This window comes from Pempheris klunzingeri, chromosome 3 (assembly GCF_042242105.1).
Source record: "Pempheris klunzingeri isolate RE-2024b chromosome 3, fPemKlu1.hap1, whole genome shotgun sequence".
In the NCBI taxonomy this organism is placed as follows: domain Eukaryota; kingdom Metazoa; phylum Chordata; class Actinopteri; order Acropomatiformes; family Pempheridae; genus Pempheris; species Pempheris klunzingeri.
In genome coordinates, this window is record NC_092014.1 from 12,149,988 (window position 1) to 12,176,473 (window position 26,486).

Here is a 26,486-nt window from a genome sequence, read left to right on the forward strand (position 1 = left end):
CTCTCCCTGTCGACACCTATTTGGGATGTGCTGGGCTGAACCGGAGCGCTATTGTTCCACTGGACGGGCCCAGTAGTCCCGTCTGTTTTGTTTCCGTCCAGAGAGACAAAAAGTTTGTGGACTTAGTCAGCTTTTTCCAGTCTGGTAGCTTCTGATGTTTACTTTAGCTTTGAATGTGACTTTTGAGAGAGAGGCGCATCTCAGAGGCCTGTAACCTTGACGACAGCGGAGGCCATTCCTGCAGCTCTGCTCATCATGAAAGTGTTGGCAGCATACAGATGCACTCATGTGTTTTAACTTTGGCAAAGATTTGCCAAATTCATGTCTTTGTTGTTAGAAGTCAGATTATAATGCATTGATTGTTCCTGGTGTGTTTTTAAACCTTTTGTTAAATCTGTTTTTTCAGCTGTGCAGTGATTCACAATAATGTAAATTAGCACAATGTTTTTAGTTTTTGTCCCATGTCTAAACTATTCTTCTGAATGTTTCAGGTATGAGGGCCTGCTTAGTATTCATTTGCTTACTGGCAGCAACATTTGCCCCATCTGTGAGTAGCAAAGCTATTAAAATTTTTCAGAATTTGACTGGATTTGCTGTGGGAGAACTGCCAAACAAAAGATGCCATGCGATATTTGTTTATTGCAGTTTTGGGATTCTCTGAATGGATGTTCAATATTAATTATCCCCATTATATCTAGGTAAAAAGTAAACCTCATGGAAAATATCATGGATTGCATAAGACTTCACATACAGCCAAAGAAAAGGTACAACAGCGCTCTAAACTAATAAAAAAATATTTGTAAAAATAGATGTTTCATGTTGTAAAATTAATATTTTTCTTTTTTCCTGACTAAGGATGCTATTACAGAGGAGGCCAACAAGCCACAGATCTTATCCACTTTAGTCACAATAGAGGCCAGCAGCCAGGAGCAGGAAGATGAGGAGCTGAGCTCTGTAGACAATGCTAATGCTAACAAGGACGAGGGAGAGTTTGAGGTGTCTGAAAGGAGTGACAAAAGCACTGCAGTCCTGTTGAGTGAGGAGGAACTGGTAGACCTCCTAAAGAAAGAAGCAGAAGAAGAGCAGGAAGCAGAAGAAAGAATGCTGGAGGAAGAAGAAGTGGAGACAGACAAAGGTACGGTGGAGTCTAGTGAGGCTGTGGAGAGCCCTGAGGGTGAGGAAACTGATGTGGAGGAGAAGATGTTGGCGGACGACACTAAAGAGTCGACAGATGAGGGAGAAAAAGTGAAGGAAGAGAGTGTGGAAGATGCTGAAAAGATGCCACTCAAGGAAAAGGAGCAAGAGGCACTGCTGGAGGAAACAGACGGTAGCACAGAGTCAGAGATCCCAGTTGATCTTGATTATGCAGCTGATAGTGGCCTCTTACAACCTCTACAGATTGTATCCGCTAAAATAAAACCCCACACTGACGACACGGAGTCTCATTCAAAAACAGACATCAAAGAGAAGGACACCATTGAGAAAGGACTGCTCACCATTGTAGATGACTATGACCAAGACATGCAAAACACTGAGGCAGTGGACAGTGAGGAAGTGTCTGATCAGGACATGGACAAAGATTCAGAAGCCAAATCTAAGGATACAGGTGTCGATAAGAAAGAACCAGAGGTGAACGTGGATCCTCAAGAACCAAAGAGCAACACAGAGTTTGAGTCAGGGTCCCGAATGGTTGGAAAGGAGGAAGAGAAAAATAAGAATGACAGTGGAAGTCAGGCCAAGGGAAAGACAAGGAAACAAAAGAAGAACCAGAGGGCAAGGAAGCACTCTCCACAGAGTGAAGAAGCACAGTCTGGACAGGAACAGAGCCCACAGGATCCTCAGGAGCCTGACAGCAGCAGCATTGACAATACAGTCAGCCACAAGGCAAAGAGGAGAAGGGCAGGAAAATGGGTAATGCATACCGAAAGTGTACTTTCCTTAAAGTGGCCATAATCAAAAAGCATAATTCAAAGCAACAATGATCACAAGACTACTTGCTTGTGAAAGTGGGGCATTCATAGTGACGCCAACAGAGCATTATCACAAAACTCTGCAGTTGCCCTCACATCTGAGTTTTTTAGCATCTTTCAGCTGATTTTTTTTTTTTTTACAGCCCACAGCTTTATTGTTACAGCTCTCTCAGTGTTGAACAGAACAGAAGGCAGGAGGAGAAGCTTTTTTCAGTAAAAAACGCTGAAACGAAGTCTCAATGGTGAACATAGTGGACCATTTAGTAGCTAAAGAGCCAGATAAAATTACCTCAGGAGCTGGTGAAGACCAAAAAACAGCAAAAATGAAAGGGAATATTGGACTTACTATCACCAAGTGGCAATAAACATGACTCCAGTGCTTCTCCAAATCTGCTGGATGTGTAAATGGGCAACTGTTGCAAGTCAGTTAACAAGTTACAAACGAACATAAGATTAAAGTATGTGTACAGCATGTTTCTGCTGCCCCCAAGTGGTGAAAACCTTTATTACTGCAAGTTTTCAATAGGGAAATGTGGCATTTACTTGTGCTGTGGTGCTGCAATCTGATGTGGCCATAAATAAGTGACTGAAACTGTTTTTCCCGTATGCCAAGATATTGCATTTTCATGTTTCCTGTGTACTCCTCCAGGGCCCTTTGGTAGGAATGAATCCAGTGCAGATAAGAGCCACAGTGGATCTCTACCCCAGTTCCAGGTCCTCTATTATTGGAGGCACCCTTCGTCCAGAAGCCCCTCCTGGTTAGTCACCATACTGACTAATGCACTATCCCAACAGCCTCACAGGGGAATTTGCTGACGGGAACATTTTGCTTAAACTTCCGCATGAATAGTGTCACCCTGCTTCATGGTCACTACCAAAACACAGCTCGGCGGGCTTAAGGAATGAACAATAGAGATCAAGTTGAAATGTACACACACAAATGGCGCAGGAATGTAGGGGATGGTGTGTAGTGGTTATACTTTATTGGTTTCGACTTATCATATTATGAAATAAAACCAAACCAAACCTGAAAATGATTGTTGATACCACTGGTTTTAAACTGGTCAACCAGTGGTCATTGTAGTGTTTGTCTTTTCTTCTAGATCCATGTGACACCTTTCCCTGCAAACGTGGAAAGACGTGTAAACTTGATGCAGACAATAAACCAAGCTGCATGTGTCAAGCGCCGTCAGAATGTCCCCCCAGTGCGAATGAGTTTGATCATGTAAGTATGGATGATCTGCTGAAACCTTAACTGGAAAGGCTTTCAACAGCTGCTGTATTAGTATTACCTTTGGTTACTGCATTGATGGTTGTTTAATTTCCGTAGGTTTGTGGGACAGACAACAAAACATATGACACATCATGTGAGCTCTTTGCTACTAAATGCAACCTGGAGGGCACCAAGAGAGGACACAGACTTCATTTGGACTACACTGGACCATGCAAATGTGAGTGTTAATTACTGATCAGAGCTCATGATCTATACAACAGCATTTTAGTTGATGTTGGAACTTTCATTTGTCCCTGATCCCTCTCTCTGTTTCTCTCAGTAATACCTCCATGTGTGGACACTGAGCTGGTCCAGTTCCCTCTACGGATGAGGGATTGGCTGAAAAATGTGCTGCTGCAGCTCTATGAACATGACTCCATGTCTCCTGGCTTCCTCACTCCTAAACAGCGTTTCAGAGTAAGATGCACTGCTCCAAATAATAGTACTGGGGTTCTCAGGCCTCTTCATTTCTTTTTCAATCAAAAACCGCACTTTTTCTTCAGGTTAAAGTAATATTGTTTATATGTAAATTATTGTGTTATTGGTATCAAATCAGTCAGGCACTGTGTGAGTCAGTCAGAAAGTCCCATAGCACCTTTGGGAAAAGGACCAAAAATGGATGACGCTAACTGTTTTAAGGTTTACGTTTTCAAAGTCAATCAAACCGTGGTGTTCTGTATTTTGTAGGTGAAAAAAATCTTTGAGAATGAGAGGCGCCTTCATGCTGGTGATCACTCTGTTGAGCTGCTCGCGCAGGACTTTGAAAAGAACTACAACATGTACATCTACCCAGTGCACTGGCAGTTTGCACAACTGGACCAACACCCTTCTGACAGGTACATTTTATTCTTCTGTGGTTACAGTAAACTCAACCATTAGATGACATTCAAAAGTGCTCATAGAGTTTGTACTGGACTAGCTAATATCAAATATTTAACCCAGCCCGTAGTCGGGGGGTGCGTCATAAAACCCATTCACAAGTCTAATTACGATGCAATCACACTGTACTGTATATGAATTAGATGCTCACAGTGATCTAAATTTGATGTTCATCTGTCCTGTGCAGATTGCTGTCTCACTCAGAGCTGGCCCCACTTCGAGTCCCTCTGGTGCCGATGGAGCACTGCACCTCCCGCTTCTTCCAAGAGTGTGACGCAGACAAGGACAAGCAAGTGTCCTTTAAAGAGTGGACTTCCTGTTTTGGTATCAAGAATGGTAAGACCATCACCTTGTTACCAAAACATTATGGTGTAACTCTTACATCAACACGTTTCTCAGCATTAATAATAACTTAAACTTTTATGCTTTTGCTATCATCTCCATGTGAAAAATGTATGGTACAGTTCAGGATAATCACAGAGTTCCCATAAATACTGTTGTAATGTATTTTTCCTCCTATTAATGCGTACTATCTATTTTCTCCACAGAGGATATGGATGTCAACCTGTTATTCTGAGCATCATTATGTTCCTCATCAACTACACATGCTTGATGAAGCAGCTCCAACAGTGCAGCTTGAGACAGAAGCCTCCCTGAACCTTTGTAATATAAGGAACTCTGACACATTCAGATGAAAGAAACTAATTTTACCTCCTGCTATAGAGGGCAAGTGTTGGTGATTATTGCTATTGTTCTGTGTCAGGCTCAGCTTGGAAAATTGGGGTATTTGTTCTGTAATTTAGAATAAGATGCTAGAATCATTTAAGTAGAATTTAAGAATGACTTATGTTTAGCTGGTTTTATCCAGAAATTGTTTTCTAATGCATTCCAAACTGGGGGAAAGTTTACATCAGCTCATTGGTAGAAAAAGTGTTGTATATAGTACCAGGCTTCAGAATAACTGTGGTTCATATGTTAGATTGATTTAGTGCAGAATTAGTCTTTGAATCAAGCTTAAGTAGATCATTTCAGATGCCTGTTGTCACAGTAGGAAATGTGAAACAATGCCTGTGTTTCTTATCTCAGTAGTAAATGCTGTAAATGTTTGTCTTTGCATCCTATGTTTCATGTGGCTCTCATTAAAGCTTTATGGACAGCAATGGACTTCACAATATCATGAGAATTTTACTACTGCAGTGCTCCCTGTTGTTAATGATGCCTTTTGTGTCTTTACAGTCCTGAAATAAAGTTACTGCATCATACTCTGGTCGACCCCTAAAGGCCCTAGGAAACATTCCTTTATACTCTAATATTATATTTAATTTGTTGGTCAGTCCTCCTGATGCCACCATTACATGAAAATATGACTCTGCAACCATGGTTTTAAGAATACAAGTCACTGATACCTGGTTTAGTTTGCCACATAATCCTGAGTAATGGCCCTCTGTAAGGTAACAAAGTGAAAAATAGCCTGCAGCATAGTCATGGTGATTACAGTGACTTGTTGTTTTGAGATAAAGTGCTGGACTCTGATTGGACCTTTTCTGGTGATCACTGAATCTGGTGCTTTCTATATAAGCGAAGAAAGAAGCAGCTCTTCACCTTGACTGTCTGCTGCGACTGAGATAAAACATGTTCTGCATACTTTGGGTTATCTTTCAGACCTTGGCTGTTGTGGTAGAGGGTGGCGTGTCTTCAGGGAGTGCTGAGGCACTTGCTAATGGCGGAGTGAATAACAATGGAGCAGCAGCTGGCAACAATGCCAATGCTGGGGCTCAAAATGGGGTCCCACCAAACAGTGAACCCCTTGTGGCACGCTTGATCCAACTTGGTGGCTCATTTTTTATCCAGCCAGTCGGGAACCAAGTTGATCAAGTCCCCCTGCAGCAGCTAATTCCCATCGGAGCTCTTCAACAAGGTGGGGCACTTCTTGTGGGCCAGGCAGGCGGCGCCAATGTGAATCCACAGGGGCAGGTGGCCCAGGCTGCCAGGGGTGGGCCGCTCACCCTGTTTGCTGTGTTGCCACAGAGAAATGCTGGCCCACAGGGTGCGCTGTTGACTCCCGGTCAAATGCAGCTGATCTCAGTGGCCGGGCTGAGCAACCAGCAACAACCGGGTGCTGCTGGTGGGCAGGCAGCTGGGAGAGTGAGGTTTCAGCGTTCAGTGGCAGCTCGCCTCAGGAGGATGCAGTCTCCGGTGAGGAAGGTGATGGCAGCTGAAGAGGAGGAAGAATGCTCTGGGATGGAGGAAGAGGAGGAGGAGAATCAAGCCAAATGAAAGCACACAGTCATCAGACATCACAGATAACTCATTAACTAATTCCTACGTTCCTGTTCCTGTCTCACCACAAGCTGTTCCTGCTCGAATGTCACCTTTATAGATCATTGTTATCATAAGTAGTGACCAATAAATGATTGAAGTCAATTACTGAATCTTTCTCGGGTCATTATTCAAATATATGAATGCAATACATGTTTGATTTCACATCATCTGGGGCCCAATGTGCAAAACACTGAACAACATGAACCAGCGTCATGGGTGTGGTTCCCCTGATGGTAGTTATTTTTGTGTAAGAGACTGGTACGAATATGCACACATTTCTATTTACAGTGCACTGCCAGTGACTACTTGCAACATGGTGATTTGTGTGTGTAAAAATGAAAAACACCCCTCACACAATATATCATAGCAGAATTCCTGGAGTAACAAATTCTTGTTTGTAAATCCTGTGAAAAACTCAACATGTCTTTATAAATGAATGAATCATACATATCAGAATGCTTAAACTTACATGGTTAAATTAGGAAATACCTTTTGTCACAGTATTAAACGGCAAACAGGAAGAAAATCTTACTTAATTACTGCATGACAGTCTGTAATTAGTGCAAAGCTCCAGACCAGACCAGACTTCCACAGAGGGTGTTTACCTGGTCTGCTGTGGGCTGCTCAGTCAGCAGCAGCAAAAAAAAAAAAAAAAAAACCTTTCCCAGACAGCCCCAGTATGTAACACCCAGCCAGCCACACAGGGAATGAATGTAATGGCTCTAAACATGTTGAGAAAATTTGCTATTTGTTTGCTTTTTACAAATTAAGCGGTCTGGTCATCGTTGTTGAGCGTAATATCAGTAGCTATTTTAGCACTTGTGTAAGTAAACCAGCTTGAGGCAAATATAAACTCATCACAAATTACAGTAATCCCCTTCTAGACATGCCTGAGGCAAATATTTTAACTTTTCATTATCATACAGCATCTATTCAATTCAATTCAATTCAATTCATTTTGTATAGCCCAATATCACAACAGAGTTGTCTCACAGTGCTTTACAAAGTTCACTGAAATAAACAAGAAGTGTAAGCGAACAAACAATCTAATAAAGAGTCCAAAAAACATGCACACTTCTGGACATGAGACAAATTAGACGATGTAATTCTCATTCAGCTGTTTTGTAAAGTCACAAACAACCAACACAAGTCCTGAAGTCACAAACGTCATGCCGCTTGCAGGGAACCGATTTATTAAATTCAACCATACACGTGTTTTACAAGGTTTCTCCACAAAAGGACTTGATGATGATGTCAGTTGTTTGCCTCCTGTGACCACAACCCGCAGCATTTAGATGGTTCATACTGGTTTGTAGTTTGTAGCCTCAAGAAACCTCCAAAACCCTGTCCAAGACACTGAATCACTCTGTTATTGTTTGTGGTCACTCAGCTGTATTGATAACAATGGAAGAATGTTGAACAGGGTGAAGTGTCCTTAAAATACCCAGCTCACTGCTACATTTCTTTAAATCTTGTGCAGTAGAAAAAGAAGATGTCATATCACAAGTTACCATGACACACAGGTGACAAATATAGTTTATGAACTAGTCAGTGCTCTCCTCTCTAATTGGTTCATTATAATCTCTGGGACTGTTAAAAGGTGCTCTAAATTCAGAGAGCAACTATAGTCGTTGGCACATAATATTAGACTGAAGAACAAAATATAAGGTACGTATGTGCAGTTGAGATTTTTTAATAATGTGAACATAAATGTGATGTAATTCAGTACAAAGATAAAGGAATAATCATGTTGTAACTAATATCACACACGTTAGCAAAAGATATTTAGTTTAATGAGTTAATTGCATCTTTCGTCTTTTTACAGGTTTCAGGCTACAAAATGAAACTTCTCCTCACAACACTTGTGGCAACTGTCTGCTATGTGAGTACAGTCTATCTATCTATCTATCTATCTATCTATCTATCTATCTATCTATCTATCTATCTATCTATCTATCTATCTATCTATCTATCTATCTATCTATCTATCTATCTATCTATCTATCTATCTATCTATCTATCTATCTATCATACAAAGCAGTGCATGTAACTTCTGGTCTCTTTACTTGCTACAGGTCAATGCAGGCAAGGTAAGAAACATTCACACTAATAGCATGATTAGTTCAATAATCCAGACTATTTAATAACAATCTCTTTTTTCACACAGAGACAGAGGATGATGGCAGCTATGAATGGAGGAATGATGGGAGGTATGAATGGAGGAATGGCAAACGGAGCGATCCCTGGGATGATGGCTGGAGGCCTGAACCTACCCATGGTAGCTGGTGGTGGGGCAGGTTTTGCTGGACAGCCGCAGTTTGCTCAGGTCAGTCCACCAGGTTGTCATTTTGATTACTGCTCAACTGGAAAGAAATTATTATTATAATAATGCTATAAACAAATAGAAAAACTTGACAGACAAAACATGAGAACTGATGATCCCCAAAATGTACAGTGTATGCACTGAGTATCAGAATGAGTGTGGTAAAGATTGTTTTTTGTTAAGTACACCACAAGATGGCGCTCTCCTGTTGTCTAATGTGTTAGTCCTTTATGTCCTAGATTTGAGCAGAACATCATTTTGCATCATTTTGAGCCCAATGAGCTAAATTCTGATTGTTTTTAACATGAACTAATGTAAAATATCTGATATATATATATATATATCTCAAAAATAGTTTGTTCCTGGACTTCCTGCTTTTGCTGTACCAGCCCCTGTTCCCAATGTGTACGCTGTCCCTGGTGTCAATGCGGTTAGTGCTAACAACACATCAAAACTTGTTTTAGGCTTCAGAGTACCAAACAAAAAGCAGTGATTTATGTCTTTATTGTCTACTGGCAGCTTCCTTTCATGGGAGTCCCTCAAATGGCACCAGTGAATCCTCCTCAGCAGCCTCTGATGGTAATTATTCACCTTTTAGTAAAGGTTACATGACGATTTACAGAAATTTATCGAGTACTTGAATCACTAAATCTTGCTTTTATTTGTTCAGGGGATCCCAGGTGGCGTCATGCAACAGCAGTTTCCTCTTCAGCCTGATCCTCTGCGAAGATTCAGGGTATGAACCAAGTAAACTGTATTTTCTTCCACTGTGTGTGAACACTCATGAAAGCCACACTGGCTAACTGTTCATCTTTGGCTGTCCAGCGGCAGATTATGGAACAAGACAGCACCTTAAAGACCACTGTGGATACTCAGGTACGACTGAGTCGTTTACAGGCAAAGACACAGATTTAGGAGGATAGGATTCCAAACATCATCGACACTGTCTCATATGAGGTCCATCTTTTCTCTTTCCTCAGATTCCAGCTCCATCTGAAACAACAACACCAACTCCCTGTGATGAGGAAGATCACCATGAAGATTATTAAGATGACTGTAAACAACTGACTTTAATCAAATATGCAGGAATTAGGAAAGTGACAATAAATCTTTTGTCTATCATGAATGACAATAGAAGTTTTGTGTGTGGTGAATAATTGAGAAACTAACTTTAGAATGAATCTCTGTATGAAAATAAATGATATAAAAAAGTTTGTTTTGTGGAACTGATATCACACAGATGTACTAAATCAGACAATCAACTGTAATCATCGTAGCATGGATTCAAAATGGACCTCTGCTGCCATCTAAAGGATAAAGAGTATAAAAAATCATGATAAAATTACCACGCAATGCACCACAATGTTTCATGAATACTAGAATAAAACAGGTTTGCTGGAAAATAAAGCTGAAACCATCACCAGTTTTAAACAAGGCCCAAAGTAAGAAGAGATTTTTTTAGGTTTCACTAACAACAGTTGAATTTATTTAGTAGGTGATTTATACATTTAATTTGTAAATCACCTTTGAAAACAAGAGCTACAAGGTGCTGCACAATAAAAGAACTAATAAAAAACAATAATACCAGAATAAAGAAATTAAGACCTGCACAGAGGATGATAATATAAAGGCAATTTAATACACATTACAAAACAAAGCACTTATAAATGCCTGCAAAGGCTCAGTCACCCTCAGTTACAAGCCTGAATTGTGGGACGGTCAGAAGTCCTGAGGGGCTCAGTGAGCCCACTGTGGCCAGGGGGTGAACAGGAAAGACAGGTTACTGCTAATGCAGATGTAAGCTCTACTGGTGCATCATGAATAATCTGTCAGATAGATCATTTTCATGGGAGACATCTAGACATTTGATGTCCCAGTTGGAAAAGCAAGCTATCACACTGCCATGACTTACACCTGAGTAGAACAGAGCCATCTACCCCTTAAATGATTAATTAATTTATTTTTTCTCCACCAATGCATCATTTTACTTATTATCATTTTACTTACTTTTACTTTATTTTACTTCTTTATCACAGCTGCATTCCCCGACACTTCATTTTCTCTTTTTGTTCTTTAAACTTCTATTACTGTATTGTACTCTAATATTTATTGTTTCAATGTTGTCAATATAGTTATACTATAATATATATATATATATATATATATATATATATATATATATATAATATATTGTCATATTGGTTTTCCTGCTAGTCTAAATATTTGCTATTACTATTTTGCTATTACATATTGGGCTTAAAAACAACAGTAAGTTTAAGTTTAATTGTCAATTTAAAATGAAAAATTAGGTATAGCCAAGCAAAAAGTAAGACATAAAAAACAAGTGCATCATAGAAATGTATTGCAACAATTTCTGTTTCATTTCCCATTAAATATATAGTCATAATCAAGCAGTCCAGTTTCACCAGACTGAATTACAAAAAAACACAGCTGGTGCAACTTTTTTAGTTTTTTGCTGTTTATCCTCAACCTGAATTCCAACTGAGTCAACTATTAATACCCATGTTTTGCCAATTAGATGCCAGCGTCAGTCAGCACATGGTGAGCAATTTGAACGTCTATGTGTAAGCTCCCAGGCCATGTTTTCCATTTTTTTCCCACGACACGCCAAAACTCTTGTCTTTCTGTACATCTGTAATTACACCCTGAAGCGCCATGCTGTAACACATAAACTTTACATAAGAGAACGGGTAAGATATAAGATATAAGATGCACACATGTCCCCTAAAGTGACAGTCATTGAGCTCTGGTCTGCAAAACTAAAACAGTCAATGAAAAACTGTTGGAAAGCAAAAACAATTTTAAATCTTAAATCTTTAGAGACTTGTTAACAACTTGACATAGACCATGTCATGGTGTTTACAGACATGACTTACCCCTAATAACATACTTACCTGTCCTGTGTTGTAAGTGTCTGAGTCTGATGCCATGAGAAATGTCTGTCACACTGACCACACACTGTCTGGATGGGTTGGCAGTGGACCTCTGACAACTCACATGGACACAGTTTAAAAGGGATATGGACAAGGTGAGGACGCAGGCACACAGAAAGTGAAAGCAAGACCAGAGACACGGTAAGACGGTGTTTGTAATATTCAATGTTTGACAAAAAGTTTTATTTCTGTAATTGTGAAGTGTATCGTAGTACTTATAGTATAAAGTTTTGCTAAATTATATAAATTCATGTTTGATTTTTTTAAACATGCCTCATATCGTATTTTTTATCTAGAATTTTACAGACTATAGACATCATGAAGCTGCAGACTACCCTTCTGTTAGTTTGTCTATTCAGGACAAGCTTTGCTCTTCCAGTGAGTTAAATCTCTTGTATATTTTAATAAACATAGATTTCTCATATCTTCTAAGATTGCAGAGATGAAGCGTTATTTTATTTTTTTCACAGTTGCAGATTGGAATTCTTGCAAGTAACAGCAATGAGGTAAACATAGCTGTTAAAACATTGATGTTTGTTGGATGAAAAGTCATTTAGGAATAATATTCCAAACTTTAACACCACCCTCTTGCGTGTTCAGATCCTCAGACTGAATGGACTAACTCTGGCAACTCTTGGACAAACACAGGTAGTGGAAGTGTATCTACACAAACACTGCTAATAATAATATTGTGCAGTCCTTGAGCCTTACATATGTAAAAAATAACACACAAAATTATATGTGAACTGAACCAAATCCTTTCCTCTGCAGGCGTCTTCAATATTGCCTCAGTATGTGCTGCAGCAGCAGCAGCCTGAGGTGCTGCTCACTCCACAGGTGGTGAACTTTAACCCTCAAGTGACTAGTCCCTTCGGTCCCCAGGGGCCTCAGCTGTTTGTCCCCAACCAGGGCAACCAGCCTGTGTTCATCCCCAACGGTCAGCAAGAGCAGCTTGGGCCTCCACAGGACCCCAATGTTCCTAAGGTCCCTCAGCAGGCCCAAAACCCTGTTCAGGTAGAGCAAAGCAGCATGTTAGATGCTGTGATAGTGTTATCTAATTAATTTGTGTCATTGAGAAATATGGGGAAATGAGTAACTGTTTTTGATTTCCTTTAGATGTTTCCACACTTCCAGTACCCATCTTATGGGTTTCCTCAACTTCCTAGACAGCATGTAAGCATTAAAACATATTGCCGTGTCTTCAAAGCTCAGTATCTTATACATTTAGTTGCGCACTGCAGATGTAAATTTATTCTATCATCCACAGGGCTTCCCTTACTTTATCCCTCCTTACGGCTATCCCCAGCAGAGGAATAATGTAGTGCTGCAGCCCAACAACGGTCAGCAAACCCTGGAGAGAACCACACAGAGACCACAGCTCCCTCTGCAGGTCAGACATCCAACATGACATGAAATATAGGTGATAAGGTCCAAGTTTTCTCTGGGCTTGTTGATCAAAAACAAATTGCAACAATTATCCAAAACATCTCAGCGATTGTGTCTTGCAACATACTTTTTTCTTGCCACTTTGAACTGAGGTTAAGAGCTGATAGCGCAGACTATGACGACTGATGGCAAGAATGAATGATCATAACATAGCTGCAGATGTTGGGTCACATACGGCGACTGTGATGCACTGTTGTATGTCTGCCATACTGACCACAGAGTGGCTGTCTGGCTATGCGGTGGACTGCTGCAATCTTGTCACCTCAGCCACATTACAGTGTTGAATAAGAGTTAAGTAACTCTAAAATGTCTGCGATGTACCGCACAAGGTTCATTGCTCAGTACTATTGACTATTCTATTTGTTAATTCATTTTTAGTCATGCAGATGGTGCTTGATGTTACATGTGGTTTATTTGCATATGTGCATTTGTGGTTTTGCTATTGTTTTATCTTGATAATCATATATCATATTATCTTATAGGCCTCTTGATATTTTTTTATCTTATCTTTGATGGTTTAATGTCTACCTGAAAAATACGATGTCGGATCTGAAGAGGTTAATTTAAAATGTACATTAAAATATGTGGGTAAATACTTACACATATACATTTAATACCTAGGTAATCTTTTGCAATCTAATTTTCCTGCATATCCTCCCATTTTAGCAGGCTTTCCAGCCTAAAGTGCAGACAGAAAAAGTGAGTACACTACATAAGCCTCATTTTCATAATTGCATCAATAAAGCAAGGAAGCAGACAAGCGTGCACCAGTTACGTCTGAGTTACTGAGTAACTTTCTGTCTCTCTCAGACATGGCCACTGGGGACACAAAAAGAGTCCACAACAATTCCTCCTGATCCTCGTGGCGACACATCTGGCCCAGGGATTGATGAGGTATGACTAAATACAATGACACTCAACCTTTGAATCTCTTATACATTTATGTACATGCACACAAACAAAACCTTGTTCTCTGCTTTGCGTTTGAATTTGCAGAAGTTGATTCTTTCAAAAACTTATTTCATGTTTCTCCAGGGTCACTCCAACTTCCCCTTCCTGTTTGAGCCTTAGATTTCACTTGGGAAATCACAACAAGGTGATTAGGCAAGAATTTAATACTGAGTGTTTAGCCACAGTCGCTCATTCCTCTGTGTGCCATTCGACTAAATGCAATTTGTTTGAAGTCCATTCTTTTTATATTGCACTGAAATTGTTTTGCTTGTTTCAGGAATCTGCTCTTCGCTTTCACAACAAGTCAAATAAAAAACTTTGCCGAAGTAATTTGTTGATGAATTTTATTGTAATACATTATGATTTTACAGGAAAATGTCGAATGTCATGAGTGCTCTCCCAAGATACACCACAGGAAGAAAAACAACATTCCTCTTTGGAGTTAATTATTCAAACTTTTAGCTGTTGGTATCTGCCTGAGAAAAGTACGAGATAAGGAAATTGGTCAGGAACAGTGAGCAAAATGATGATCAGGTCAATAAACTTAATCAGTAACCCTCCATTATCACCTTTCATATTTGTCAGTAATCTTCCGTTAGATTGTCTTCCTCTCCAACAATCTCTCCAAGGGTCATCTTGAAAATAAAAAAGCAAATGTTCAAATTAACCTCACAAGCCCCATTTTGAGGTACATTAATGTCAGTAAATGTGCTAAAATTGCTTTTTATAATTCGGCTAATTCCAAATTATAGGTATAGTATTACAGTTCTGTATAAAAGGAAACGGTAGGTCTGTGACTGGCCAAGTTGCCATATGCTTACAAATTGTCTGAACTTACAGGCTTCAAAACCCCATACTCAATGGAGACTTTGTTCTTCAAATAGAAAAAGAGAAATTATGATTATCATCGAACACAGATAACATAGAATGTATAGTAAATACAGACATCATCATCATTTTTTTGTGTTCAAGGAGATCACCGGCTCTTTGGAATTGTAGATGAGCTTCACGTATTGCTGAAAAAAAGAGACAAAAATCTCAATGCAGCTGTACTGAAAATAAAATCAAAGATCAAACTAAACAAAATCTCTGCAAACCATACAACTGAAACCAAAATAAATCAGCCAGAGTAGAATACATGTGTATTCTAAAGTAGCTGACGGAAAGTAAAGTTTGACAAACAGCCAGTATACCCTGGTCCTCTGAGGCCTGTGTCTTCCTCCCTGTAAAACAAGCAACAGTAAAACTCAAACTGAGTGTCTGAGACTTAATGCTGTAATCTTTGTCACAAAATATTCAATTACTTTTTATACCTTATGATGGTGAGGTCCTCTTCCACCATGCTATGGATGGATTGTAAGTCAAAAAATAAATCTTTATAGTCTTATATCCTTTTATTTAACTGTGTTAAAATCTTATATTGAAATTGATCTTCAGTCACCTACCTTTGGCATCAGAAATATGTTCTCCCCCTGCAACATTTTCACAACGCGGGTCAGTGTTATCATACAATTTCACAAGTTGGTGTAATTTACAACATAACGTGAATAAATAAATCAAATAACTAAATCATATTGTTTACCTCCTTCAGGGTTACATCAGTGATGTTCTGGGGATGAAAGACACACAATTAGTTGAAGAATTGCAATACTGAGTGATGCCTCTGCTCTCAAACTCATCAAACTCACCATCTTACCTGAAATGTCACGTTGTCAACCTGAAAAGGATTATACACACGAGAATATAAGAGTTTTTACAACTGTTCCTGTAAATATAAGTTAAAGTTGTCACATTGAGAGATGACAGTGGGCCTACCTTGATCACAGGGGAAAACACCTAAAACAAGAAAGTAGTTGTGTATCACATTTTATCATATCACAGAACAATGCCGGTTTTGCTTTAAGTTTAAGTATTTTTGATTAATTAAGTTAAGTAAAGCAAAAAGTAATTAAGTTGAATTTCAAAGCCATAAAAACACAGACACAATAAAAAAAGCAAAAATAATAAAGAAAAGAAAAACAATTATTATATTTTCAATTAACTTTTTTCATTAAAGTGTAGTTACCAGCTTACCATTACACCGGGGTTCCTCCTGTTGGGAAACTTGCCTCTTTGAGGTCCTTTGGGTCCGCCCAAATGCCCAGGATGAAGGACTCCAGGCTCATCAGTCATGAAACCAGAAGCCTGTATGACGCACAGATAATGCGCTCTTACAGTAAATTACATATATAAATAGGTAACAGAACAGCACGGTATGTTGTAGATGGTCTGAAGATGGTCTGAATATTATAACCTACTGTATGATGCAAGTGTTAAAGACATTTCAGTAAGTAGAGCCACAAGGTGATTTTCCAATATAACACTTTGGTCTTCTCTATGTCCAAATCACAGTTTACCTTCACTTTGTGCCCCCAATATCACAATATCTGTATTCAACTCCATTGTATTTACATGGAGATTCTGCGTTATCATTTCTCTGTGTCAGGATAAACATAGATAATCTCCAAATAGATCCAACGGTGTCACAGCATTTCCATTACTAACCAACACCATGCAGAAGTATAAGAAGGCAAACAAGTATGAAAGTAAATTTCATCAATATGATGGCACTTTTCTTAAAAGAAACTAGTCTTAGTCCCTGGATGCAGGAGGAAAACAGGTACTCAATAATCAATTAATTAATTTAACGACACAACCAGACTGAATAACAAAAAAAGCTGTTGTAAATACCTGTCTTTTGCCCCTAATAGGGACCTCAAAGGGTGTCCCCAGCTGATGGTCATTCCCATCAGTCCCTTTCTTGAGCCCCGATGGATTTCCATTTCCTGGTCTTCTAGAGGGTCTGTACATCTCATGTGGCTGCCCCGAACAAGAAAAGAGACTCATTGATTACCTCTAACTACCAGAGTTACCATGTCTTCACAATTAACTAATAACTATATGACTTGAAATTCCTCATACCAATACTGGGTGACCTGAGTCCCATTCTGGCCACTGTCCACTTGTCCCCTCATCTCCATCTTCTGGGGCTTGTGTCACCAACTGTTCGTCGTCACCACGCTAAACAAATAGGTAATTCAAGGAGAAGTACATGACATGCTATTCATGCTATTCATGTCATGTTATTCATGTCTGCTGACGTTTATTCTGTGTTACCTGAGAGTCTGCGTCCGGCTTGGGTCCACCAGTAGGCAGAAAATGTTCATCCTGCCAAAAAATAAAGAAAAATAGAATTATAAATAAACAATTTAAAAGTTAAGCATTTTTTCTGTATAATTTTAAAGTCACTGAAAACTCACATCAGCAGCTACTGCTGAGAAAAGTAAAGCTGCAATGCACAGGAGCTGCATTACTTCTGAAGAACCTGCAAGAAAAAGATCTAATATTTAATGTTTGAATGATAATTAACTACACCAGTTTATACCTAAAAACAGACCAAACACTTCACACAGCAAGCGACTTACCGTATAACATCTACTATAACACTCCACTGTCTTGTTCAAGTACAGATGTGTGTCCCATCATTCATTCATACTTATATCAGACATCAGACACTGAGACACACCACACATTTCTCAAAACAACATGTCTTAGTCACGCTTGATTATGTACAAAACAGCACTTACTTCACACATTATTTGCTAATGTCTTAATCCCTTGATGCTCAATCTTAGCAACAGTACACCATGATAGCAATGATGACTGGCAGTGATGATTAATGATAATTAAATGAAAATTAGAAATAGAAACCCTCTTTAGACCACTTTAATGAATGAACATTTTATGTGCATATCTATAGTACATAGTTTCTTGGGTAGTAGGGGTAATAGCCACAAGTCATTTCCTAAAACAAGAGGCAGCAAAAGGAAATGCAGGCTTCATTGGGTGTTGCCTGTTACCTGCCTAAGACGCTAAGTCACTTGACTTAGGTTTGTAATCATGAAACCAGGTATTTCCATGTTTGGAATCTGTTTTCTGGTTTGCCAATACTGAAGGGTGGAGAATAAAGAGATTGAACCTACATAACAGTGGTAATAGTGGTAAAATGTTTTCTGCCTCACCTAAAATATTTAGATTTGAATTTTAGATAAATATGGTACATTATTTCTAATATGAGCTATCAAATGAATGCCACTTATCGCACTTCTAGGTGTGGTTTCCCTCACTGATAATTAGCCTCACCTTCAAATGTTGAGGTGGAAGATTTCTTAATAATTGCAATTTCTCAACAATGCTGTATGCTAATGAGATGACATCCGCTGCTGTAAGTGTATATAAGAAAAGCTCAACGTTCAGGGCGACACTACAACCTCCTCGACTGTGAGATAATCTGCTAAATCTGTCAAGACTTGAAGGTAATTGTATGAATCTTTTGTTTCAGTATTTTCTGTGTGATTTTAGAAAAGCTGTTTAAAAGCTGAACAAATCTTTAATATTTTCACTAAGATCACTGTAACCATGCTGAAGCTAGCCCTGGTGCTTGGATGCCTCCTGAGCCTCGCTCTGGCTCATCCTGTAAGTGAAACATTTTCATACTCAATATCAACACCAGTGTTATTACATTTTGATGCCAGTGAGATTATTGCAGTGCGATAATGGAGGTAATATCAAACTTGCAACCTGTGTATTTTCTGCAGATGGCGCACAAACGAGTTGCTCGGTCGAGTTCTGGCTCCAGCTCCAATGAGTCCAATGAGGTGGGTGCTTTCTTTGTCTTTTACACGTCAATATTCAACACACCTGAATGTCAGTTACTGTAAAATTTCATAAAAATTCCTCTGCTGTATATTTTATATGAATGTTTCTGAATGTTTTCCTTTTGAAGCGTCGCCCCGCGGTTCCAAGCATTATGGACCAGTTGCAACAGCTGAAAACACTGGCGGAGATTATCAGACTCCTCCAGCAACCTGTGACTGCACCACCTACTGCATCTACTACAACTGCGGCTACTACTACTACTAAAGCTGCCACTACAACTACCGCTGCTGCCACTACCCCTGCCCCAGGCACTACTGCAGCTGCTACTACAAAATAACATCTCAAATTTAGCCAGAGATCAATAAGTGAATGAAATCTGATATAGATTGAAAAACATCAGCGTTGCTTGTGTCAGCTTGTCATGATAACTGCTTTTCAATGAATCATGGATCAAACTCACTCTATGTTTGTTATGATATCTAATTGCTGAATAAACTTCATAAATGGAAAACACGGACCAAATATGTTTGTTTATCTCAAAATCTATATGCATGAGAAACATTAAACTTATCTTAGAAAATTATTAGATAGACAAATGTTAATGTCCATACTATTTATCATAATATTTGAACAAAATGTATTGCATTGAAACATTGTTCAAACTTTGAGGTCAATAAAGCCTTTGAATTGAGTTGAGTTGACTAGATAGATAGATAGATAGATAGATAGATAGATAGATAGATAGATAGATCTTTGAGCATATCATAATGAAGCGGCGCTTGAGTCACATCCAGCTTCAACACCTTATCTCTGTTTCCTAACACCTGCTTCTGTCTTGTGAGGACTGTGGTCAGTATGAGCCACCACATACAGGATTTCATCACATTTCACACCATTAATAGAAACACAAAAACAGCCCACTTTGACAGCTGATTGGACGATTGAGTACGAAAAATGTATTTAAAAAGCGGACCTGCACAGATGGATAACCACTGTTAAATCTGGCTCCTTATCTGACTGCTATTAAAAACTTAATTATTTAATTTGAGGTAAGAATAATTACTTTGATTGTTTTTCTTAAATAAGGTGTTTTTAATAACAGCTGATCTTGAACTGTCTCTGTATTTTGCTCTACAAAGGATCATCACACATCTGAGCTATGAAACTGCTGGTTTTGATTTTGTGCTTCACAGTACTCTGTTCCTCCATCCCAGTAAGTATGGCAAAGCAACTATGACAACAATCTTCAAACCCATCTCAGTCACTTTAATTACTGTGGTGGTGTTGTGGTATTGCTTCAGTGCTTAATGCAGGTAATTGAGGTCTGTCAAGAGCATTTTTGATGTGATTTCATTTGAATCTTAAGGTCTCTGAGAAGAAGAAACGAGTCAAACGTTCAGATGATAGTGATGAGGTCAGTGTCTGGACACATGCTGTAGCTCACTGTCAAAATAATCACACACACACTACAGAATATATCTCTGTATGAAATCATTTTTTTTCTTTTGTGTATTTTCCAGATGAACCAGAACTACATGCAGCCCTACATGCAGCCGTTTCCTGTCCCCATTCCAGTGCCAATCCCCCGACCTTTTACTTTTCCTCTTGTCATCCCACCCATCCCTCTACCCGTCCCTCCACCAGTCATTCCTCTGGTTGGAAAATGAAACAGGCACCTGGCTGATTGGAAGACTTTAGTGTACATTTACCTTAAACATTGTCCAACTGAAGTGCAATAAATGATTAATAAAGCAATGTTTGAATAAGAGATTGACTTCTACATGTTTTGTTTTTCACTTAAACAGTCTTCAGAAGTTGACAAACAGCATTTAAACCAGTCCCACCTCTTTGGGACCAAAATGATCATGCCAGCATATCAATATATGATGAATTTACAGTTACTTGCTTGTACAATGACTAGATAGTTTTAAAATTAACACTTATTGTCAGGAGCTCTCCAATTTTAACCAGCTGTGCTTTAAACAGCACTGCTGGGTGAATGAGGTCTCCTGAGTAAAACTAGTACTCAGTGACAGCATGGAAGAAGGAAAACCTTTTTTATAATCTACAAATTTTGTTGAAAACACACGCCTACTGACATTTATCCTCAGTTTTACTACACCATCACTTGACACAGCAACACATGCTGTTAAAAACCATTTAATAGCCACTTACTGACAAATAAGTGTAAGATAAGGAAAGTTTGTACGTAGAGTAATATATTGTCTGTGGGTGTTTTTAGAGGTTGTGAAATGTTAAGAGGCGATAGCTTTTGAAAATAAAAATTTCCAGCAAACAATGCAAAGACTTCTTCTACCAACTGCTATGAACCTCCCTTCTCCCGTGTATCAGTATCAGCAATAAGGACCATTATATTTGTTCAGTCATGTTGCCACTTACTCTCCATTAAACAGAATAAAGTCATTTGTTGGTTTGGAAAAAAAAAAAAAGTGTTAATCAAAAATATTAAATTTTTTACTCCTTTATTTCTGACATTTTGAGGAAAACCTAAGGTGCAACATTATACTTGTGCAACAAAAGATTCTTTACAAGACATATAGTGGGTTACACAAATAATGATACACAATTATACTGCATGCAATCCATTTGTTGCCAATATCTATAATGACCATATTTTAGTTTTAAGGTGAAGGTTAATTTCTTTATCCAGTTTATTTTGTTGACAGTTGCAGTCCACTTGTCCTTTGCTGGAGGGTTTGGCTCCAGCCATTTCCATGTGACAACTTTCTTGTGGTTTCAGGGTCCAATATTTTATCTGGGGACCATTTGTATTCCAAGCAAAAATATCAAATGTTAAAGTAAAAATGCACTTGAGGTACATCATTGACACGTCTTAATGCAGCTTACATAAACAATTTAACCAAATAGCTGATGGACAAGGTCAAATGACCAACCAAGGACAAAGTTGTCAACAACAAAAACCAGCGAATATGAATCATGTAAACACCACTTCACTGTTTCCCAACAGCTGTGAGATTAGTTCTAAGTCTTACATGGATGGTGGACAAGACGTTTTTAGGATTATGCCCCCAAATACACCATTTCATCACATTTCACACATTTGAGACAAATATAAAATCAAAACACCTTTGACAGCTGATAGGCTACTGGAGGCAGAGTTTTCTTTAAAAAGGACACATGGACACTTTACTTCAGACCAACATTTACCACTAGACTCTGTGCTTGGTCTGTGTTGTCAACATTACTTTTGACTTTAAAGGTAAGGTTTTTATGTTTAAGGACTTTATATAGTTTGCCAGCCTGCAGCTCCTATAACTAAATTCATAATTTAGTTTTAATATATAATTTACCTTTTTACACCTTGTGTTTCAGGTTTTGGAAAGGTTTCTTGTGTTTTGCAGCGATGAAACTGTTGGTCCTTGGTTTGTGCTTAATGGCCTTAAGTTACACCTTTCCTGTAAGTACTTGTATCACTGTTGACCTACTATGTTGTAGTGTCTATGCTTTCAAACTTTGTACAAGGCTGCATGTTTTTTTTAAACGTTCAATTCAGATAAAAAACAATTAATGTGAATTCTTGCAACAATTGGTGATATATTCTATTCTTAAAGGTCTCTGAGGACAGTGATCGAGTCAAACGCTCAGGGAGTCATGAGGTCAGTCTGTGCAAAAAGATTCATTTACTGACAAAATAGTTCTATTCACATTCTATAAAATCATTATTTCATATAAAATGCCACAAAATATATGCTTTTTTCTGTGTTTTCCAGATGAGCCATTATATGCTTTGGTATCCGTCACTCTACACCACCTATCAACCCAACCAAGACCTGACAGTGTTGCTGCAATTTCTGTTGGCTAGTCTTGCCAATGCAGCTGTTCCTCCTCCTCCTGCTGGAAAATGAGGCAACAAACTGGAAGATAGAGAAAAGATATGACAACTATCTATAGTGTTTTTCATGCTTAGCATTTTTTCTTGAATAAAATAAACAAATCATGAAAAATAAATGTTTTTTTTTGGTTCTTTTTTCTTTTCTCTTTACTGACAGGCGCGCGGAAATTATGACACAATATAAAGATCTCGGTTACTGTCACCATCTGTGCTCATAATTCCATTGTGTAACTTAAAGGTAAAGTTAGGTTACGCTTTCACACTGCAGCAGTACAGTTTTTACAGTAAGCGGTTGTTCTGTTTCCTATTTGACACCATACAAATTAAAGGGATTAATAACGGGGCAAGTGAGGGCAAATACAACTACAGAATGCACATGTGCATATGATTACCCAACTAAGCTGCCCTCCACTCACCTCCTTGTGTCTAGACAGGTTTACCATTTAAAAAATATCAGAGATGTACTTGCAGGCCCAGGACAGCAAACACATTAACAATATTTACTCACAGCTTTTGTTTTTACCCGTCTGGAAAGAGATGGAGAAGTATCTGCTGTCGTACGACTAGACTACAAAGCAACTTCTTTTCTACTATAACTTGCATGTCACTGAGCAAACCTGTGTTGCAGAATCCCACTAAATGAACCTTATACCTTGTACCTAATGATCATATTCACAGCTAAAAGCAGCTAAAAGTGAAAAACAATATAATAACTTTTTCCAGATGTAAATTTGTCCTCGCTTTTTCACAGCTTTCTCAACACCGCGATTTCAGTGATAGATGAAAGCTAGTAATAGCAAAACAAGCTGCTGAAATACAACAACAACATCTAGAAAGTGGCTAGAAATGACCTGATTGCTTCAATGTGCCAGACCACAGATAGCAATAAAACTGTGTCCGTGTCTGAGTCTGCAAGGGCTCCAGACTGGGCTCAGGCCCTTCTGGGGCCCTAAGGAAGAACTTACATAATTAACCTGGTGAAACAGCACTCATTTGGTACAGTTTTCCACAAAAAGAAAGGGCAATAGCAATGAAAATAAAAAAATAAATTAAACCTTTGAGATGCTCTGCCTGATTTTGTTGTGGCCCCACCAAATTGAGACAGTGTGAGACAGTGAGCTGGCAGAAATACAACACCTACCTTCAGAGCTGCATGCCACAAAGATGACTCACACATCAGCTGGGAGAGAACATGAGAGTTTACCATCAATACCTCACACAGAAAATATAGAAACAAAGTACAGAATAGTATAATATACTATTCTGTATAATGTGTCTGTCTGACAAGGCCAGAAACTGGTGCAGTCAACCTGACCTTGGAAAATCATCAATACCAATTTGAGATGTTAGTGTCAAACGTATGTATCTACAGTAAATCTCAAACATGAGTCCTCATACTTTTAATATGAAAATGATTAAATAAAACACCCAAAATTTAAAAGACCAAGTGAGCAAATTGTCTTTTTTATATGAAGATAGATTCAAATGTAAATGTTTTTTGAAGTGTGCACAAACAAATCACTGTTTCCCCACAGCTATGAGATTAGTTCTAAACCTTGGTGCATTTTCAAAACAACAAATAAGGCTCAATGTTTTTCTGTTACTTTCATCTTGGATAAAAAGCATGTAATGTGAATTTATGCCACAATCTTTCAGAATATATTAAAACTTTTGAGACCCCTAGAGTCCATTTATTCAGTGGTCAATACACTGAATAGATGATTAATACACATTTTATGAATAGTATCATATCTTTATTTTTATATCATGTAAAGAAATGATGAGAAAATCTCATTCATCTCATTTATATCTTTAAATTAGAAAACATTTTTGAAAAAAATGTTTGAAACTGTGAATTATTAATATTTTCAGTGATTTAAAGGCATACATATGCTATCAATGAAAAAGTCACAAAGAGTCTCCAAAAATGATTCAAAATGAGCCAAACCCCCTAGAGGAGTAGCATTTGAGATAAATCCAGTTAATCATAGTAGATTATTTCTGATACGAATGTTTAAATAGATTGTACCATCACACTGTCCAGGTGTGTCTCTGGTCATCACACAGCCTATTTCCTCACCTTGAAATGTTGAGGTGGAAGATTTCTTAATAACTGCAATTTCCCAACAATGCTGTATGCTAATGAGATGACATCCGCTGCTGTAAGTGTATATAAGAAAAGCTCAACATTCAGGGCGACACTACAACCTCCTCCACCAGCTGTGAGATAATCTGCTAAATCTGTCAAGACTGGAAGGTAATTGTATGAATCTTTTGTTTCAGTATTTTCTGTGTGATTTTAGAAAAGCTGTTTAAAAACTGAACAAATCTTTAATATTTTCACTAAGATCACTGTAACCATGCTGAAGCTAGCCCTGGTGCTTGGATGCCTCCTGAGCCTCGCTCTGGCTCATCCTGTAAGTGAAACATTTTCATACTCAATATCAACACCAGTGTTATTACATTTTGATGCCAGTGAGATTATTGCAGTGCGATAATGGAGGTAATATCAAACTTGCAACTTGTGTATTTTCTGCAGATGGCGCACAAACGAGTTGCTCGGTCTGACTCTGACTCTGACTCCAAGGAGTCCACTGGGGTGAGTGCTTTTGCTGTCCTTTACACTTTGCCATTCTACACACCTGAATGTCAGTTACTGTAAAATTTCTTAGAAAATCTTCTGCTGTATATTTGACAATGAATCTGTCTGATTCTTTTGAAGAGTTCCAACGCCCAACCTCCAAACCTCACGCAACAGTTGCAACAATGGTTGGAGATCCTCAAACTCCTCCGGCAACCTGTTACTGCGCCACCTGCTACATCCACCACTACTACAAAATGAAAGCTGAGATTTAACCAGAGAACAGAGAGTGTGAATGAAAACCAGTTTTCAAATTTGAAGAATGTTGTCTAAAGCAGAGCGTTTTGCACTCATCATTCTAGTTCAAGTAAACGGGTGGATAAAAAGTATCTGCGAAATAAACTTCATAAATGGAAAATGTGCAGTATGTTTGTTTTTCTTTAAAGCCCATATGTATGATGAACGTTCATGAAACTTTGTAAAAAGGTGTGTATCATAGAATGATTATGTTAGATTGAAATGCAGTCTAGTATCTGACCAAAAGTGCAAAAACCTGTGAAATGCAGAGTGAACAGTATACTATTTAGGTAAAAAGGGTAGAAATGAATTGACTAAAATATACAAAGTCTGCCTATAGATAGATAGAGAGAAAAACACAAGCAGCCTACTTTGACAGCTGATTGCATGACTTGGGGATAAATTGAGGACTGACGTTTTGTGCAGTTCATTGAGGTCGGCCAAAAGAGTTTCGGATGTGACTTGATTTGCATCTTAAAATCTCTGAGGAGGAGAACTGAGTCAAATGCTCAGTGTAGAGTGACGAGGTCAGTATTTGGACACACGCTGTAACCAACTGTCAAAACAACCACATACACCACAGAATATATCTTTGCAGCCTCCGTCTCCTCTGTTGGCATCCCGCTGGACCTTTCAGCAGCTTTTGATGCAGTGGACCATCAGATCCTCCTCTCCACCCTTCAAAAAACGTAGAGTCTCAGGCTCTCCACTCTCATTGTTCACATCCTAGCTTAAGCACTACACTTACAGGGTAACTTGGAGAGAATTTGTGTCTGAATGTGGTAGCCTTACTATACCAATGGTACTTACAACTTACTTTGCTTGTTTGCTTACTGGATAATGATGAGATAATATTCAATCAAAGGTCAGATCAAACGCTCCGACAAAAGATGCAAAAGAAAATGTGAACGTGACAGT

General features: G+C 38.6%; 2 protein-coding genes and 1 long non-coding RNA gene across 3 annotated transcripts; all 3 read left to right on the forward strand.

Moving 5' to 3' along the window:
- The first annotated feature begins 493 nt into the window (after window positions 1-493).
- On the forward strand, window positions 494-4,699 carry sparcl1 (SPARC-like 1). The gene is made up of 10 exons (XM_070827925.1): window positions 494-547; window positions 699-764; window positions 856-1,911; window positions 2,620-2,728; window positions 3,074-3,195; window positions 3,301-3,421; window positions 3,524-3,660; window positions 3,931-4,079; window positions 4,310-4,458; window positions 4,671-4,699. The coding sequence occupies exons 1-10, from the start codon at window positions 494-496 to the stop codon at window positions 4,697-4,699; spliced, it is 1,992 nt and encodes a 663-aa protein (XP_070684026.1).
- Window positions 4,700-12,039: 7,340 nt separating this feature from the next.
- On the forward strand, window positions 12,040-14,238 carry odam (odontogenic, ameloblast associated). The gene is made up of 9 exons (XM_070828289.1): window positions 12,040-12,099; window positions 12,192-12,227; window positions 12,322-12,369; window positions 12,493-12,735; window positions 12,838-12,894; window positions 12,989-13,111; window positions 13,834-13,866; window positions 13,978-14,061; window positions 14,203-14,238. Exons 1-9 carry the CDS (start codon window positions 12,040-12,042, stop codon window positions 14,236-14,238), a joined length of 720 nt encoding a protein of 239 aa, XP_070684390.1.
- Window positions 14,239-25,035: 10,797 nt separating this feature from the next.
- Window positions 25,036-25,509, forward strand: LOC139224030 (uncharacterized). Its single transcript, XR_011586129.1, has 3 exons — window positions 25,036-25,107; window positions 25,230-25,289; window positions 25,413-25,509. It is a non-coding gene; the product is annotated as an uncharacterized lncRNA (long non-coding RNA).
- Window positions 25,510-26,486: the final 977 nt, after the last annotated feature.

Coding starts and splice junctions, on each gene's coding strand:
- odam (XM_070828289.1), top strand. CDS start 12,040: ATGAAGCTGCAGACTACCCTTCTGTTAGTTTGTCTATTCAGGACAAGC. Junction 13,112..13,833: donor GACCACAGCTCCCTCTGCAG/GTCAGACATCCA, acceptor CTCCCATTTTAG/CAGGCTTTCCAGCCTAAAGT. Junction 14,062..14,202: donor CTGGCCCAGGGATTGATGAG/GTATGACTAAAT, acceptor ATGTTTCTCCAG/GGTCACTCCAACTTCCCCTT.
- sparcl1 (XM_070827925.1), top strand. CDS start 494: ATGAGGGCCTGCTTAGTATTCATTTGCTTACTGGCAGCAACATTTGCC. Junction 548..698: donor CAGCAACATTTGCCCCATCT/GTGAGTAGCAAA, acceptor CATTATATCTAG/GTAAAAAGTAAACCTCATGG. Junction 3,661..3,930: donor CTCCTAAACAGCGTTTCAGA/GTAAGATGCACT, acceptor TGTATTTTGTAG/GTGAAAAAAATCTTTGAGAA.